General features: G+C 38.3%; 1 protein-coding gene across 6 annotated transcripts in view; it reads right to left on the reverse strand.

The window, feature by feature from the left end:
* Positions 1–19,412, reverse strand: part of ATXN10 (ataxin 10) — a 124,949-nt gene that overhangs the window by 47,578 nt on the left and 57,959 nt on the right. For 4 of the 6 annotated variants that reach the window (XM_048046886.2, XM_048046884.2, XM_048046885.2 and 1 more), the window contains 4 exons: positions 12,106–12,271; positions 10,981–11,109; positions 7,144–7,252; positions 4,354–4,523 (listed from right to left, as the gene is read on the reverse strand). In XM_048046886.2, the coding sequence (XP_047902843.1) occupies positions 4,354–4,523; positions 7,144–7,252; positions 10,981–11,109; positions 12,106–12,271 (574 nt within the window). The remainder of the gene's footprint in view (positions 1–4,353; positions 4,524–7,143; positions 7,253–10,980; positions 11,110–12,105; positions 12,272–19,412) is intronic. The other 2 variants (XM_048046887.2, XM_048046888.2) reach the window with 1 other exon arrangement.

The following is a 19,412-nucleotide window of genomic DNA, read 5'->3' on the forward strand; positions in this document are numbered from 1 at the left end:
AGGCACCAAGGTCAGTGAAGAAGGAGGGGGAGAGGTGCTCCAGGCGCTGGAGCAGAAGTTCCCTGCGGCCTGTGGTGAGGACCATGGTGAAGCAGGTTGTCCCCCTGCAGCCCATGGAGTACCACGGTGGAGCAGGGTTCCACACTGCAGCCCATGGAAGAGACCACGGTGGAGCAGGTGGACCTGCACCGACGGAGGCTGCAGCCTGTGGAAGACCCCTGCCAGAGCAGATTCCGGGCCGGACCTGTAGCCTGTGGAGAGGAGCCCACGCAGGAGCAGGTGACCTGGCAGGAGCTGCTGCCAGTGGGGGATCCGGGTTGGAGCAGTTTGCTTCTGAGGGATGGACCCCATGGTACGGACCCATATCTGGAGCAGTTCTTGAAGAGCTGCTGCCTGTGGGCAGCCCACGCCGGATCAGTTCAGCAAGGACAGCATCCCATGGGAGGGACCCCACAGCACAGGGGACAAGAGTGACCAAGAAGGAGCAGCGGAGAAGCTCTATAGACTGACCATAACCCCCATTCCCCTGTTCCCCTGCGCCGCTCGGGGGAAGGAGGTGGAAGAGGGTGGATGGGGGGGAAGGTGCTTTTGGTTTCTTTCCTTTGTTTCTCGCTTCTCTAGCTTGATAGTAACAGGAAGTAAATTTTACTGTCTCCCTATGCTGAGTCTGTTTTGCCCGTCACGATAATTACTGTGCGACCTCCCTGTCCTTATCTCAACCCTTGAGCCCTTTTCGTCATATTTTCTCCCCATTCCTCTTTGAGGAGGGGGAGTGAGAGAGCGGTTGTGGTGGAGCTCGGCTGCCCACCTGAGTAAAACCACCACAGCCACATGTATGACAATAACTTGACAGCTTTTCCTCCTACAGCGAAGCACAGAAAGCACAGAACTGCACACCCAGTGCAGGATCTTTGCAAGTTCAACATGCAATTAGCTCGACAATTGGTATCTTGCATACAACCACTTTATTTGTTCTTCTCTCCTCTTCCTGGAAATACGTCTGCAATTCAGGACTGTTCAGTAAAAGAAAAAAAGGAAATAATCATACCTTATAAAGAGTTACCTCAAATATTACTGGTTGCTTATTCTTAATTATGACAGCACTCAGTAAAAACCATGCAATGACAATCCTTTTTTCTGTAAGGCATGTTAGAGATGCCAGAATGTACTGCTGACAGAATGTACCCAACTTGTATCAGTCCATACTGAACGTTATCAAACACTTTTCTTACAAATATCAAACCATCCAGCCTAACAAAACATGGAAGTGGGCAGTAAGCTTGGCAAGACCAATTTTTATAACTGCATCTCAGTTTACAGCTTGAATTTCTGTCCACTCCCTTATATCTTCAGAACTTGTCACAATAGCGTAAGTAAAACTATGAGGAAGAAAGTTGTAAGGAATGCATTCCTAATTCTAACAGAATAGAAGCTAAAGAATGCATTATAAAAACAAATAACTTTAAAACAAAATGAACAAGTAATAAAGCACTGGTAAGATATTTTGCTGTTCCAAAGTATTACAAGATTTTTCACAACTGCCAAAACAGTACACTAAGACCCTGCAACTATTGTTCTTACAGCACGTGGAGACCACAAACGGAGACAGAGAAGAAGCATTTGCAGAGTAATTATCCTCCCACTACTGGCACTCTCTGTTTTAAAGCAACAGAACTGTCACTAGTTCTCCATGCAGTAGGACTGCACCGTCATGCTTCAGGACACACACTGCATGAGGTGTAGGCTGGCTCAAGACCCACTTCCCGGAGAACATGCAGGTTATCACTTGGCTCTTGAAGATGCCCCAGAAACAGTAATGCAACTCTGTCCACTCAGACGGCTTAGTCCAACCCACCGTTTGAGCCCAGAGTCATTGGGAGCTACTTATATTTTCAGAACAAGTCAGGCAGGCCAATGCCATGCATGGATCACTAAGGTTACACTGTTTAAAACACATATAGCTCCTATTATATTAGTGCTTTTATTATTAAGGGTGTGATTACTGCATTTATTAATGCTTTATTATTGTTACTGGGAAAAGAGGTCTACTGGGACTGAAAGTTACAGAGAAATATTAGATAAAACAAGTGTGAAAGCCTCAGCTCGTTAAAGAGAGTCAGGATATTAACAGTTCTGTTTAACAGTTTCTCATAAGCCACATGTGATCGTCTCATGTCAGGCAAACAGCAAAACTGACTGAAGAGGAAGTCACTTCCCAGCTTGTGCCACAGTAAGTCACGCAAAAGCAACAGCCAATGGTACAGCCCAAGGTCTCAGCCACGTTAATAAGATACTTGGTTTGTTATATAAAACACAACCCACCTTGCATTTTATGTTACTTTTGCTCTGTAGATGCAGTACCGTATATAAAAGTAAGACCTACACTGTGAGATATTATTCTGAAGAGGGAGTCTGAAGAGAGACTTAGGAACTCAGGAACCAACTTATTTCCATTCAGTTCTAGGTATGACACATGCATCACTTTGAAAAATTCATTCACGTCTCAAAACTGCAGTTTTCTTATTTCTGCAGTGAGATGGGGGCTATTTGCCTCATCTTCACAAGCACGTGTTTATGTATGGACACTGCCTTAACAATGACAAGTGCATTTATTAGAAGAAATTTAAAATGCATGAGATATGCTGAAGGTATACACGTGTTATCATACTGTTGGCATTTCTAAAGTTTCAACAGCACTCAAATAGCATTCCATGATATCACACACAAGAATCTAAGTAATTTTCATGACAGCATAAAGCAATAATATTTGCAAGCAGTTTAAGGCAAGTTAATATCCATCTTCCACTGAAATCACTGTCTGCATGCCTAATTGCTCCAGGGGCCTTTGAAAATGCCAGCAAAAATGAACATAAGTAGTAGAATCATCACTTTCAAAATGAAAGCAAGCTCCACCTCCCACCCCCAATATCATAAGGTATTCCACAAAAACACATTTCATTTACTTAAACACCTATTACATCATAAAGGGTCAGAGACAGAGCTAAACAAGAGCATATAAGAGGATTAATAATTTTTCAGAATATTCAAATTCTTTATTCTGTATGGAAACATGAATGGGAAAAGGGATCATCATCACCATATTTCTCATCCATATGCCTGTATTATTATCACATGTGAAACAGGCTAGCATTTATCAGATTTTCCATCTTTCCATCCTCTAGGAAAAAATAAAAAGACTAAACTGGAGCTGTCTGTCATACACCATGAAAATGCCCTACTGCTGATTATAAATGTCTATCTTGGTAGACACTGCAGCAGTTGAAAACAGATTTGATGGCATCAGTACAAAACAAAGCACCACCTCTGTAAAATGAAGAAATCACAAAGAAAATATTTATGAAACAAGCTTCTAGCAGATTGATTTTTCAGTACTCACTATCTTGATAGCTCCTTGGTAACACAGAATTAGACTCAGTATCTCATCATATGCAACTTCCTGCAGAGTAACCAGTATTAATTATTGTATTTTTAGTACTTGCTGACATGGGCCTCATTTAAGCACCATAAGAGGGAAGTAAAAGTACTCCATTATCTTCTCTACTCATTCTTTGATACAGTCTCTCTTGTATGCTTTTCATTTTCTAGCCTAAAAACTGCTTCTTTGAGAGCAGGTGAAAACTTTGATTCAAATTAATAAAATAATGAAATAAAGGGAACTGTGTACATATTTCCCTGTACACAGCAACCTGTTTGATTTTCTTAAGTGCTCAGATGAACCATAAGACAACATTTTTTAATTACTGCATTTCCTGCTGAAATTAAATTAGTCTAACAAATCTTGGAGGAAAAAGTTTCATAGTTAAGAACATTCTGCTATTCCCCTTTTTTTCCTCACTGGAAAGCAAAACTGATTTTCCATAAAGGAATTCCAAAGATAAAGGGATCAAAGTGATTTGAAGGAAGCAGACCTACATTTTTTAAAGGGCATGAAAAATTAAAGGGAAATAAAAAATCAATAGGGACTAATTTAAAGATTAAAATTAAGTTTGTGCAATAATTGCCACCTATTTTCCTTCAAAGTGAGGTTGAAGTTTAGTCTCAGACATTTTAAACAACATGCAAATATGAAAACAATAAAGGAATCAGGTACTGACTTGCAGTCTACAGGACTGATGCAAAGTGTAGACAGGCACACATTATACCGCTGTTAAAAAGTTAACATACCTGTTACAGTACTTCAAGTACACTCCAAAAAAATCACCTCTTTTACAAACCTAGTTTTAACCTCTATTTGTAGAACAACAGTATCTTTTAATCAGTAATTAAAGTCGTGGATTAATGTAGACATCTGTTCACATGTGAGGGTTTTGTGAGAAAAAAGCATAAACTTACCTTGTCTTGGTTTCCCTTACTTTTGTAACACAAATTTCCAATCAAACGAATGAGATGAGATTTAAAACCCACAGCTGGATGTGAAATTTCTTCTTGCCCTGTCATTGCATGTGTAGCAGTGAAAATATTTACAGCCTGTTTCCCAGCAAGATGAGTTAATCTCAGGATATCTACAGAAAACAAGAACATTTTATTTCATTACCAAATGAAAATTAGTATTACTTTGCAAAGAGCTTTACTACCATTTCTTAATTGTTTCACTCAAGAAAGTCAACATGATTTCATACATCTAGGAATATATCAAAAGAACTTCACAAGTTTCCTTAATTTATATTTCTTAATTTGTGTCAGTATATACCATACAAGGCCGTCCCCAAGGTCAGAAGGTATTCTGGAATCCCTTTCACACACTTACATAGTTTACACATGAAGGCTGAAGGCTGGTTCCAACCATCTTTATTTGCACAGTCACAACTTGTGGGCTGTTGATAATTCTGGCATCATAAATGCAATCTGCTTCTTGGTTTAAAAAAGTCATTTTCTAGAAAACTTGTTTTAGTTCAAACTTCTCACATCAACAAAACTTATAGAATAACTTTTTTCTTTCTTCTCCAGCCTGTTCCAGCTCTGTAGGATGAGAAAGGATTTCCAGTACATCTAGCACCTTGATGCATCATGATAAAACACTGAATGTCATAATTCTGTCAACTGGGAAATAGTAATTTATATGCATGGTAAATGCTAGTTTAGAGCAACTAGGATTTTTTTTTTTTCCTGAGATGGTCAGAAGAGAAACCAGGAAGAAGTGAAACTCATATAGTACGTTTCATAATCTGTGAAAACAACATTCTACAAAGACCAGACCATGAAGAAAAGTTGAAATCATATGAACATCTGAGAATTCATACAGCTGAGAAGTGAATTCACTAAAGGCTGTACCAATATTTAAAAATTAAGAAGTACTTTTCCTTTAAAGCAACCTGCAATACTAACAGGTGGCCCAACATGCCACTGTCCCTCAGACAACTGAATGACAAATTGATGCTTCAGGCAACTTCATTGGAACAATAAAAATGTAGCAAAAACAGGTTATATCACTGATCAATTTAGTAATTAAACCCTATGCTCTTTCTGCTCCAAATATGACAACATCCATAGCAGAATGTACACTAGATTTCCTGGACTTAAATTAGAAGAAACTTTCTAAGTCCTCATAGGATTATTTCATTCACAAATGTCTGAACCTAGAAGAAAAAAGAATCTCTGTGCTGATCTGGAGTTAACTAAGTCTCTGGTATTTTTAAATATAAAGCTGTAATAGGGCCTAGTGGCCCTATTGTGGCCTCCCATATGAGAGTTAGCACTTATATTTGTTCCAATTTTTGAACTAGGAAAACCAAGATCTCCTGACCCTTGGAAAGAAGGAAACAATCAAAGAGTAGTAGCCCCTAAATAATGTCATTGGAAAGTAGCTGATAACTCAATCTTCTTTCATGGAAATTCGCTTGTTTTTTTTAAATTCAGAAAAATCAGCATTATTCTGCATACTTCTCATCACGCTCACTTTGCATGCTTTTTTTCCTTATGATCTTGCTATTTTCCCACACACAAACAAGGAATTCTGTGGTATTCCCAAACCTTCTGCCCTTCCCTTAAGGGGGACAAGCAGAAGAAAAGATTTAAGAACGAACACAACAAATCCAATAAAACTCAAAGTTTTATTATAGTCCAGATAAAATGCAATGAGGAACGCATCTACAGCGCAGAAAAAGGTGGAAGAACAGCAAGACTGGCCTAAACTGGTTGCTAAACTTACTGATCTGCAACTCCTTGAAATTCTTTTGCATAGAAAGACATATACAAGCATTCAGATGATACAATGCACAATATTGCATTTCCTCAAAACACACACACATAAGATATACCTTACTTCAGTCATCTTAATGTAAGCGGCAAAGTTATACACCTGTCATCAAACAGAGATGTGTTGCTGTTGGTTTTTTGGCTTTTTTTTTTTTTTTTTGCAGCAAGGACACAGACTACCCCAAAATATTCATAATTAATATCTGTTTCAGCCATTTTTTAAGGCAAAATACTTAACATTTCTCTTTAATATCCATCAAATTTTTACAAGTTATTCAGAAAATGGTACCATATATCAGCCTCAGAAAGTGCTACCATTTAGAAAGGCACAAGTCAGTATACGTACATATACTGACTTATATACATATGCACATCCCCCTTCCTCCTTGAGTATATAGGGTCTTTCTGGACCATCCTGGCTTCCTTTTATATGTGTACAAACCTTAAGTTTGTTGTTTCTTGGCAAAAGAAAGCTTCTTTTAAACTAACCTTTCAAAATCACAAAATTTGGCTAAGAACTTTCAAACTGTACTTAATTTCAGGAATTTGGGAAACAGAATGGAACAGGCATGGAAAAGTCCTTTTTCTTCTTCTTGAGGAACTTCTTCCACACGCATTCAGTCAGTGGAAGAACATAGGAAGCAGTTGTCCTTTTGCACAACTCTTACTGTATAAATAGCGTATTGCTGAGAGTTGAATAAAGGCTTTGTTGGGTAATAGCGGTCAACAGAGCAAGTAGAGCAGCAAAAAAATTCCAAGAACAAATCAAATATTTGAAAATGTAGATTAATTCAATCTCCTATTTATTTATTTTATTAAAAGGTCAGAATCGTAATTACCACCAGTTGCAAAAAACATGTTTTCATTTACTGAGCAACATGATTTGAAGCCAGGCAACAGCTAATGAACTCTGCAGCTTTCACTTACCTATTGCTGTTTCAAGTAAACCAGGCGAAGCCTGTAGATGCTCTAGTTGGCCGTTGTTTGATGTCATTTCACAAAGAACATCAAGAAGTCGAACTGTAACCAGGGCTTCCTATAGATGAAAACTACATTTCTGAAAATGTTTTATGAGGGATCACATAAGAACATAAAAATACGACAATCTACTAGAGGACAGGAATTCTCAGCACCTCAGTTTCTTTGCAGGTCTTCTCAACTGCCAAGAAAATTTGTCTAAAATAAGGGTGTCTTTCTACAATAATGTATTACATTGCAGTAATTCCTTTTTCTACTAACAGTGTTAAGTGTGCCCTAAAAAATCATGGGGAAAACAAAAGAGAGCAATATGGGATTTTTTTTTAAACAAAAACACAGTATCTTCCAAATGCAGAAAATTACTAGCTGAGAAAATTATTTCTGTATAAATGTTTTCTTTAAGTTTATTCAGTAGGACCGTCCCACTTTACAGACACAAACACCGTCTGCAAGACACTAATTTGTTATCCGCAGGAATTCTGTAAAGTTCTGTGGTCAAATGAACTTTGGCTGTGAGAATTTACATTATTCTTGGGTAAACAGGATTGGGATCATAGATGCAGCACTTTGGTTAGGTATGACACACACTATTTTATTTGCGTATTATTTATTCAACCAGAGAACTATTTTTTTCTCACGGGCTGAGTTGATGCGTGCTTAGAATGACAATCCAGCACTTACAGAAACTACCTTAGGATTGAACAGCATAATTTTGAACACCGCATATTACTCACGAACCACATCACGACTGCAAGATAATTCTATGGAAGGTACAGTATGTAAACTAGAAGTAGCCCTAAAAAGGTTCAGACACAGGTTTCATTAATTATTCCTGCATGTCTTTTTTTCTTCATATCCAGGATAAAAAGATGTTTACATACCAATAGCATAATACTTTGAATCCAAATAAACAATATAGTATAATTTAAATAATTGGCACCATTATTTAGTGATTAAGGACTAAGATTATATTCATTCTTTGCCCCTTCCAACAGTCTTTGAATGACAGCAAATGGCTATATAGTCCAGATGCTAAAACCGTATTTCTACTTTCTTCCTCACACAGGTGTACAATCCATCTTGCCCTAATTATTCAATAAATTGCTTTTAACAGCAGCAAAACAGTTTTTGAATAAATTGTTCACTGTACTAGCATAAACATTGAATACCCCAACTGTATTTCAGAGAAAGTAAGCCAATATTTGCATTTTTCATCTCATTTTGCATTGTAACAAGACAGCAGCTTAACCAAAAGACTCTTTCAGCTCATATGCTTAATGCTTGTCTTTGAGCAACAAATAGTTATCACAGAACCACAAATTGGTTTAGGTTGAAAGGAACCTCTAGAGGTTATCTGGTCCAAACCCCCCCGTAACTCAAGCAAGGCCACCTAACGCAGGTTGCCCAAGACCATGTCCAGATGGCTTTTCAGTATCTCCAAAAAGGGAAACTCCACAACCCCTCTGGGAAGAGTTGCGCTTCACAGCTGTAATGCAAACTAGTATCAATAGGCAACTATAAATCAACAGCCCTTACTGCCTATGTGTGCCCCACTGCGCACTTACATAAAACAAGCTCTGTAGCAGCTGACATTACGACTAAGGTGTGGATTTTCCTTTTCTCCCCACCCCACAAATCTCTGTGGTTATTTTTCCCCCGGGTTTCTTTTTCCTCTATTCCTGCAGAAAAGAAAGTCAACAAGGTAGGATGCTCTCTTATCAAGCTTAGCAACAAGATACTATTGAAAAAACAAAGTATTTTGAAGCCTGACAGACATCTTCACTTGGATATAATCTGAAGAGTAAGGAAATGATTGACAAGTTTTTAAATAAACACATTTTGAGAGAGATCCAGAAAAGGGTTTCTTAAAAAGAGATGAAATAACTCAAAATCAAGGGAAGGGTTTTATTTTACAAATATAGTTGAAAGTTAGTGAAACCAAACTGATGTTGAAGTCAGGCTTATGATGGAAAAGCTATTTTAAACATTGGTTTAAGCACTGCAGAAGCATATGATTAGCTTTTCATTGGTTTAAGATGGAAGCTACAAGACCTGAGGCTCCTTAGGAAAAAAAAAAAAAAAAAGCAGAGTCTACATATAACAAATTAAACTGGACTGGACACCGAGATGACATTTGGGGAGTCAGGCCAGGTCAAGGACTATTCCCATAAGACAGTTTTCAAATGTGACCTCCTAGTTTTGGAGGCTAAGACAGCTTACTAGTACAGACATTGCCTGACCAAAGCACTTGGTTTCAGGGACAAAGTGAAGTCCAGGCAGAGTTTAGTTTAACATCATAGATGTTGCCTAAAACATTTTTAAATGACAAACCCTACATGTACAATTTTTTTCTTTTTAAGTTAACTCTTAGGCAAAACCTACAATATTTACCTAATCAAAGAGAAATTGGTGCAATTTTTCATCACTTTTAGTATGAAAGTTTTAATAACTTTTTTCTTTTCCCACGGCAAGCATGTGTCATGAATAAATATATATAAACAATATACAAATAACACACACTTCTTAAAAGTTATCCTTGACATTTATCTCCCTTTATTCAACTCTTTATGACTTACTTTGGGGTCATTAAATGACCCACATTACCCACCAAATAGTGGTGCTCAACTTATCATATGTCATTTTTATATGAGAGAAGGATAAAAAGTCAGTGTCAAGCAGGGAAAGTTATACAGTAATATTGTCAATACTGCTGTCCTAGCACCTTCAAGTTGGACAGAGACCTCCTTCTACTAGGCACAAACAAAAGTTTTTTTCCAAGAACTGAAACCACGGAATTCTTGGAAAGCAGCCACGTAGGATTAGAAAGGAAAAAAAAGAAAAATGAATAAAAAAAGATAAAATTGTCTCAGTATATTTCCTCTTACTGAGAAGCTGATACGTTTTCCAGAAGTAGTCGATTAAGTTTTGTAACTTAGACTATGCAGTCAGTTGAGTTTCAGGGAGAGTGGGAGAAGTGGAAGTTGTCCTCCTTAGACAAATAAGGAAAGACTCCTGTGTGTTCTTTTTCTTTCACACCCAGCTATCATCTCCTTCTAAGGTGGTTTTTGGTATCTCTTCATAACACTTCTCAACATACATGCAAAAATCTTGCACCTACTTAAACTAGGAAAAAATCAGGAAGCACAGCGCTAGCATGATTATGTAAAAGCATAGAAAGATAAATATGTTTCACTTTTATCATAAATTACAGCTATGACAGCTGTTGAGAAGAGTTTCTACAAATTAAACTATTACAGATTAATTTCCTTTAATGATAAAAGCTTCCAACTACATGCATAGTAGCAATTTCAGCACGCCAGTGTTCATCTGTCAAGACAAAAGCTAGCTGTAACTTCTTTTTTAAATGTATTTTTTGAATTATATGAAAATACATTAATTATACTTCTGAAACAAAGCATAATTAATTGGCAAGAATTGGTGTTTAACTAAGCATATGATTGACTGAAGTGTATTTGGTTTCTCAGGCTTTGAGTTTTCTGGCTAGTTGTCTTAAAAAAACAACTTGTCCTCAGTTGAGCTGAAAAGATGTAAAACTATATGAAAGACATCAAGAACTGAGACCAATATTACTGGCACCGCCTGCTCAGAATACAATGACCTAGCACAACACAAATAAGGTCACTGCAAGTTACAGTGTCAGTTGTTTTCTGTGCTCCCAAAGGCATTGTTAGGTCTTTAAGCAGCTTGTTGAAAGTAAAAGGAATAACAGGACACCAGATTATTGGAAAAGATCTTTCTACCCTTCGATAGCCTAAACCTCCTTACTGTACTATATGGTGTGCCAAGTAGCCAGCAACTCTTGGATACTTCATAAATAGGAAATAAAACAAGGCCATCCAGAACGCAGCTCTGCATCAGATACTCCCAAAATGCAGCCCACAAGCCATTTGTGACCTATAAAAGTCAGAGGAAAAAGGGAATTCACTGTGGCTATCCTCAGCAGAACCAGTTCATTAAGTCTGAAGCAATAATAGATTTCTTCCAACTGGACTGGAGTTCGGGCAAGTGTCTGTGTGCTCAGGAGACAGGAGCTATCTGCCACTAAGAACCCTGCAAGCTCTGCAACTTGATGCTGTGGACCCAAGCTGGCCCCAGGAGTATCACCTTGTTAGAAGCATGCAAGGCCCACTAAAGAGCCCCAGATCATCGGGAAACAGGGAAGAGTCCGTAACTAAAGCCCTCACTTCCATGAAGGATCACCACACATTTCAGACAGCTTCCCTGTATTGAGCCACTCACACAAACAGCTTTCCATGATCAGAACTTGATGTTCTGGGTCCTGAAATGACTTGGAAATCACCTGTCAAAAAAGCAGCCAAATGCATTGTCAAAAATAATATTTGGGAGCTTACTGATGAATGAAATATTAAATGACCACCAGTTATTTAACAAAAACAAACAAACAAAAAAGCCCTAAGATTTACTTACTTTAGTACTGCTAAACGGAATTTACCTAATTTTTACCCCAATTTTAAGGAAGAAAAAAAAATAGATGCTGCTTTCCACCTATGAAATAAATATTTTAAGTTCTGATACATCTTTGAATAAAATATAATTGACAGACTAGAACTATAGAAGTGATCCCTAGTAAATAAATAATGATACTAAAATCCAAGCATGTGACAACTTGAACATTTTTAAAATTTTGAGACCTTTAACATTGTGGTAGATTTGTTTCTGTCTCAAAGTATCAGATCCTTGGTCATCCTCAAAAGCAAAATTAGGCTGCTGTCTTACATATTCTCTTGTGAATCCTACCATTGCTTTTCCAAGAAAGAAAACTTGTGAATGTGGTTAAGAAGTAACCGTGATTTTAGGTACTAGTGGCAATGAACCCACTTCAGATTCCAATTCTGTGTTTGTTTGCTTGTTTGCTTTAATTAGTCATACCTCATCTTCTGCATCTGCTGCAGATGTTAACTTGAGTACAGCTTCACATTTATCTCGGAAACAGCTTGCAAGGAAGTCAGCAATTCTCATGAACACATTCATTTCTTCACTGGTAACTGAGTTCTTCTCACTCACTTTTGACATTATCAGCTCTAAAAAAGTAACTCTAGAATCAGAAGACAACTTGTTAATCAAATTCACTAAGCCTTATAGAATTATCAGTGGAATAAGCAAACAGTTCTTTAAAATGATCTAAATAACCAGCATGCTACTAACACAGCAGACTTTAAAAAATAAATGAACACTGCCAATCACTTCCTATTCAAAGGTTTATTTCTGCATACCATTAATTTAATTTGTCATCTAATAAATACAATCTAGCCAGATGGTCAAGTCAATATTTTTCTCAAGTCTACTTCAATTTCTAACTTCTTATGTTCTAACATAACATTAATGTGAGTGCATATTCTGAGTGTCTAAAATTTCCACCAAAACAGCTTTCATAAACTGTTGTTAAGTTCAGTGAAACAAACGCATCCTCTTTGACAGCTTCTATTTGAAAATATCAGCTTTTCAGAGCCCTTGCCTTGTACACAGTCCTTTACTAGTTCTCCTCCCCAACCCAAAACCAATTCAGAGCAGAAACAGGGGGAAAAAAAAATATGTACACTCAGCTCCATGCAGCTGTTTTACAACTGCCTCTAGATGGACTATAGTAAATCCAAGTTAATTATTCATATACCCAGTGAGAGTAATTCAGTGTATTAAAAGTAAGTGGATACATAACATAGCTGCTTTATAAAACATACTCAGGTCATTTATTTGAATGGCTTTAATGTTGTTTTATTTCCAATATCCCTTCATGCTGTTAGGGCAAATTCAGAGTATTTTGTGGAAAGAGAACTTCAACATGGCAGAGGTGTACTGCAGCTTTGCTGCTAAACTTGAGCACAGAAGGGAGCATGGGTTAGTGGATTTACACTGTAATTCTCTCAGTCTGAAAGAGGTCTATTTATTGAATGAATTCAAGAGCAGGCTCAGGCGTTTCTTTGACTAAAATATTTGTAATTCAGATGGAATGACTGACATTTAGACATTTAAACATGTGGAGTAATTCAAATGCTTTTTTTCCTTTTTTTTTTTTTTTTTAATTTACCAAGCTGCTTGTCACAAGGGGGAGAAAAATGTCTTTTTCTGTGGAAAATTCATGGTCATTGCTTTATTAACCTCAAAGAGCTCACCCCTATTAATCAAGTAACAGCTACTCAGTTCTTACTAAACTCAATCCCAAATGTCATTAATATAAATGCATTAAACAATCACCTGAATGAGCACAAAAAGCTTTCTCAACACGGTAGCACAGAAATGTACTCAACACGGTAGCACAGAAATGTACTCAACACGTTTGGGAAATGGTGGACTCAAGACAGAAGGCTGTCAAACACCAGTAACCTCTCTCAGGCCTCACTTAAAGAGCACCAACACAGTACAGTCATTATGTTTTTCCTCTGGGTTAAAACTGGGTACCACATACTTGCCCGTGTACAAACTAGCAGTCATCCAACATCCCTAACTGAACAAAGGTTTTCAGATTTGGCATGCTATACTAAAATAAAGTTAACTGCACAGTTATGTCATTCATCCCCAAAGCAATTTTATACGCCAGTTTTTACTGCGTTTAGAGCCTCCTTTCAAGTGTATGCTCAGCTAAGAAAACAGGCTACTCACAGACTTTATAATTACAGGAATTATTCAGATAAAATATTATCTTCTGCATGACAGCATCCCAGACAGCTATCATTGCACCAATAATCCAAGTAATACATGTTTAAAATAGACAAGCAATCCTTCTGTAATGAAGTTGGAGGGTCACCCCATACTTGCATAAAATGTATTAGTGACACAGAATTATTGCCAATAAGAAAATTTTTAGCATTACCTTTCCTCTTGCAATATAATTAGGTGCCCTGTTAGGCAACAATAATCCTTCTGGAGAAACAGGAGTGCCATTTAGAAGAAATTACATGCAGGTGGTGGTTTAAGTTCTTCTGTTCTCTTCAGGTATTTATATGTCAAGACTGTTTTCCTAAATTGTCTTCCAGGCACAGTCATTCAGGACATGCCCATTTTTCCTCTGAATTTCAAGCAAGTCTTTCCAATCAGCCAACAATTGCCTGAGAACAACGTTTTTTGTTCTGATGCAAGTTCCCTTACATTCCTTTCTTCTATTGTCCCTTCCAGTTTTCTTCCAAGACTCCCTAGATTTTTTTCTAAGTTAGTTATCCCTAATAATGCAATTCACTCTTTTCTTTTACACAATCTCACAACTGTTCAGCCATTCAGGTGATAACTAAATGCAAACATGAACAAACTAACTGCCACAACAGATATGACAACTGTTAATATCAGTAATAGCATGTCTCACCATGAATTTTGGTAACACACAGTTCAATATCTGAATATAAAATTGTATGATATGATTATTATATTTCTGTTTGGAAATGATCATGCCGGTAAGTGTCATCTTCCTTTTCTTTAGGCACCACTTAGGAAGATCCTTGTCAATCTCCTGCTTTTTTTTCCCCATATTCAAATTTAATCCACTTTGTCCTTAATCTGACCAAACTGGCAAGAACTTAGAACAATTATTATAAAGTATTTGCAATCATCAATAAACACATCACTGCCTCTCAAAGTCTGCAAATAAACCATAGCCTTAATGTACAACTTAAATGTAGAAGTCCATTATCACAAATTAAAGTGAAGCTAAGCTCATCTAAAAACAGTATTGTAAAATTCCATCAATTTTATTATCAATAAATAATTTTTGCAGCAAGTGCAAACAGTTTATACCATCTTAAATGCCAGACACTTTGGACATTCCTTCTCTGAGACTGGGACTCCTCTACCCTGAAGCACTTCACTAACAACAACGGTTCTGTAAGACAAGTTAGGCCCTGTCTCAAAATACTCCGACTTTTCTGGATATGTACTCCAACGTCCAGATGTGTAGAGACGGGATCAGGAAAGCCAAGGCACAGATGGAGCTGAACTTGGCAAAGGATGTGAAGAATAACAAGAAGGGGTTCTACAGATACATAGGCAGGAGGAGACAGGCCAAGGAGAGTGTTCCCCCTCTGATAAATGAGATGGGAGAACTGGCTTCCTCAGACATGGAAAAAGCTGAGGTACTCAATAAGTGCTTTGCCTCAGTCTTCACTGGTGGTCAAGTTTCCTATGTCTGTCAGGACCCTGAACCTCGAGGAGAGGGTGAGAGGAGCAGATTCTGTCCCACTGTGACAGTGGAACAAGTCCAGGATCGCCTAAGGAAATTGGATGTGCATAAGTCCATGGGGCCAGATGGTATACAACCCAGGGTGCAGAGAGAGATGGCTGATGTGGTTGCCGAGCTGCTCTCCATCATATTTGAAAAATCATGGCTGTCGGATGAAGTCCCTGGTGACTGGAAAAAGAGAAACATTACTCCCATTTTTAAGAAAGGGAGAAAGGAAGACCCGGGGAACCACAGGCCAGTGAGCCTCACCTCTGTGCCTGGGAAGATCATGGAGCAGATCCTCCTGGAAGACATGTTAAGGCATGCACGAGATAAAGAGGTGATCAGAGACAGCCAGCATGGCCTCACCAAAGGCAGACCTTGCCTAACCAATCTGGTGGAGATCACTTCTATGATGGAGTGACAGCATCGGTGGACAAAGCAAGGGCAATTGATATATCATCTACCTGGGCTTGAGCGAAGCCTTTGATATGGTCCCTCACCACATTCTTCTCTAAATTGGAGAGGTATGGATTTGAAGGATGGACTGTTAGGTGGATGAAGAATTGGTTGGCTGGTCGCAGCCAAAGGGTTGTGGTCAACGGTTCTGTGTCTGGGTGGAGGCCGGTCACAAGTGGTGTCCCTCAGGGGTCGGTCTTGGGACCGGTGCTCTTCAACATCTTTATCAATGACATAGACGACAGAATCGAGTGCACCCTCAGCAAGTTTGCAGATGACACCAAGCTGAGCGGTGCAGTCGATATAATAGAGGGAAGGGATGCCATCCAGAGGGACGCGGACAGCCTGGAGAAGTGGGCCCATGAGAACCTGATGAGTTTCAACAAGGCCAAAAGCAAGGTGTTGCACTTGGGCTGGAGCAATCCCAGGTATTTATATAGACTGGGAGAAGAAGAACTTGAGAGCAGTCCTGCAGAAAAGGACTTGGGGGTCCTGATGGACAAGAAGCTGGACATGAGCCAGTAGTGTGCGCCTGCAGCCCAGAAGGCCAGCTATGTCCTGGGCTGCATCAAAAAAGGGGTGGCCAGCAGGGAGAGGGAGGTGATTGTCCCCCTCTACTCTGCTCTTGTGAGACCCCACCTCAAATACTGCGTGCAGGCCTGGGGCCCCCAGCACAAGAAAGATGTGAAGCTCTTGGAATGGGTCCAGAGGAAGGCCACTAAGATGATTAGACAGCTGGAGGACCTCTCCTATGCAGAAAGGTTGAAGGAACTGGGCTTGTTTAGCTTGGAGAAGAGAAGGCTCCGGGGAGACCTCATTGCGATCTTCCAGTACTTGAAGGGAGCGTATAAACAGGAGGGGGAACGCCTGTTTATATGTGCTGAAACCCAGAAACCCAGAATTTACCTTCAGCTATTTTGGACCTGTAAGTATTACAAGATCAAAAACCCACCCTAAGATAGACATAAGCAGCCCTGTAGCAAGAAGTGGTTCCAGTTATACTACTTGAGTACCCATTTCATTGCTAGCAATTTGATCAGTGGCTACATCATCCACTGAGGATACTTCACATGAAAAAACACAAAATCAAAACTAAAGATGCCAATAGTCATGCATCCTAAAAACACCTGAAAAATTTGTTCTGTATTTTTGCTATTAATTAAAGCAAGTACCCTTCTTAAAAGGGTTCTACGCAGACTTGTGCATTTTGAAGATTTTCCTATGTAATTCAGACTATCAAGGTATTAACTTATGTTGAACACACTCAAGGCTAACTTGGATTAAAGCAGTATAGGCTTTTTCTAAATACTTCTGCCAAACACTTGCACACATGCAGGGGAATCTCAAACCTGGCAAAGAATTCAAGTATCGTTACAATCTATTGGCTCAATACCATAGAGTTTCCACAATAATCACTTGCAGAAACAGCAGGCATTGTCACATCATCATACATTTTTCAGAGTGAGAATACCATTAAAAGAGCTAATCACATTTTCACAGTATTTATTCCAGGACGTGCACACTCAGACATACAACACCAAATTGCTTGTATTTATTTGGAAATAAAGCAAAATTGCCCAGAAGTCAGGAATTTGTCTTTTAATTGGAAATTCAGATTCCAGATCCACTTCTACAAAATGAAGAGCTACTTCATGGCACACACCATGGCCACAATATCACAAATGTACTAGATTTCAATTACAGGAAATTCTTTGAATAGTGCAAATAGTGCAAATACTGCGGTTATGCAACTGCATATATTTTGGTTATCTAAGGCAACTGCCAACTTAAAGAGTCACTACTAATGTATGTATTAGCAAACTCTCTCAGCGTAGTTCTTTTCAGTAAATATATTTAAATTAAACATATTTAATGTGCATGATAGAAAACACTAGCTGAGAATTACCATTTATTCATGAGTTCAAGCTGCCTTTCCCAGACACCTCAATACCGCATCTGTCCTTTCTTCATTTAATATGACTCAGTCAGCCTTACTGGACACCAATGCGGCACTCTTGCGGTGAAGGCTCCTTGCCTCATTTTGAAACAATGAATTCCCTATGCTTTGGTTTATACGGTCACTTTTTTCTTTAGTTAATGACAGTCAAAATGTTTTTATCTGAATTGGATTTGTCTCCTCATATATCTCAAAAGAATGCATTCTTAAATATGCTACAAAGTTACATAGAAAGATGCCATTGTAGGTTTTTCTTTTAGCTGAGATGTTAAAGCATTATTTCTGTAACACTTACTTGCATACATTTGACAGTAAATTAAGAAGCATCAAATTCACAACAAACTGAACTGCAGTTCTTTTTGAAAATGAGTTCTTTTTGAAACTGCAGTTTTCTTTTTGAAAAACGTAATGGAGTTTGATTTGCAGAACTCTTGGGACTGGTGATAAATTCAGTGAAAATGCTGCAAAAAGCCATCCCACATGTGAACATACATACGTCTACACAAATATACCTTCTGTCAATGTAGCTGATCACCATCTGCAGCACAGTGCATGCAATGAACCCAGCTGAGACCTTTCTAGAACTGATTAGGTCTACTGCTGTAAAAGCAAATAAACAACCTAACCCAGTCCTGGCTGTCCTCAAGGGGATTACAAAAACAAACAAAATACCATTCATAACACCCACAAAAGAATTAAATCTAGCTCATTCACTTAAAACAGAATTTTCCACTAAATACTTGGTAAAGGAACCCCTACCTCCAGGCATGGTAAGCACACACCTCATATTAGTTCCCATTTGGCCAACCTGAATAAAGGGAGAAAGACAGTATGTCCCTCCTTGTCATTCCCATCCCTTACCTATACATTAATAATATTTTATCTAGAGGTCTCAATCATACACTTTTTCTTTTGTTTCTTTATAGTCTGTCTGAACCATCATTTGTGATCACACTGCGGCTTTAATCACACCAAAACCACAGAAAAAACGAGATACAGACAGCTTTGTTTACTGCTTTGTGTTTCACCTGCAAAAACCATGGGAAAAACTTGCAGTTTCCCTGGGCTATTGGGGAATGAAGCAGCCGTTTTGAATACATGAATGTATGATCACAAGATGTGATAATATTTTAATAATATTTTCAGTAATGAAAATATTAAAAGATTGAGTAATCATGGGCATCTGTACTTTTTTTTTTTTTAGTTTATTTTTTTTAAAGGTTCTGCTAACCAGTATTAGTTGTAATTCCAAGTTTAGTAAAAGCTTTCTTTCAATATCTTGTAATTACAACAGGGGCATGAGCAGCTGAGGACACTTCATATACAGCTATAAAACACTGCAGGGTGTGGTGCTCTTATGAAGTCAAGGCACAGGCATGAAATCTTGTCTTTTTTTTTTTTTTTTGAAGTATTTCTTTACCAAGTAACGGCGCCAACCTGGATTCTGCAACCCTACATAAATCACTGCCAGTTGTGGCTAAGCTGTAATGTTAACCAACCAATTTAAAACCATTACTAACATTGAAACATGTATTTAGAGATTTTGTGCCAACTATGAAACCACACAGTTTTTCAGTCATGTGAACAGGATACTCTATATGGAATGCTAAATACTAA

This window comes from Anser cygnoides, chromosome 1 (genome assembly GCF_040182565.1).
Source record: "Anser cygnoides isolate HZ-2024a breed goose chromosome 1, Taihu_goose_T2T_genome, whole genome shotgun sequence".
NCBI classification, from domain to species: Eukaryota; Metazoa; Chordata; class Aves; order Anseriformes; family Anatidae; genus Anser; species Anser cygnoides.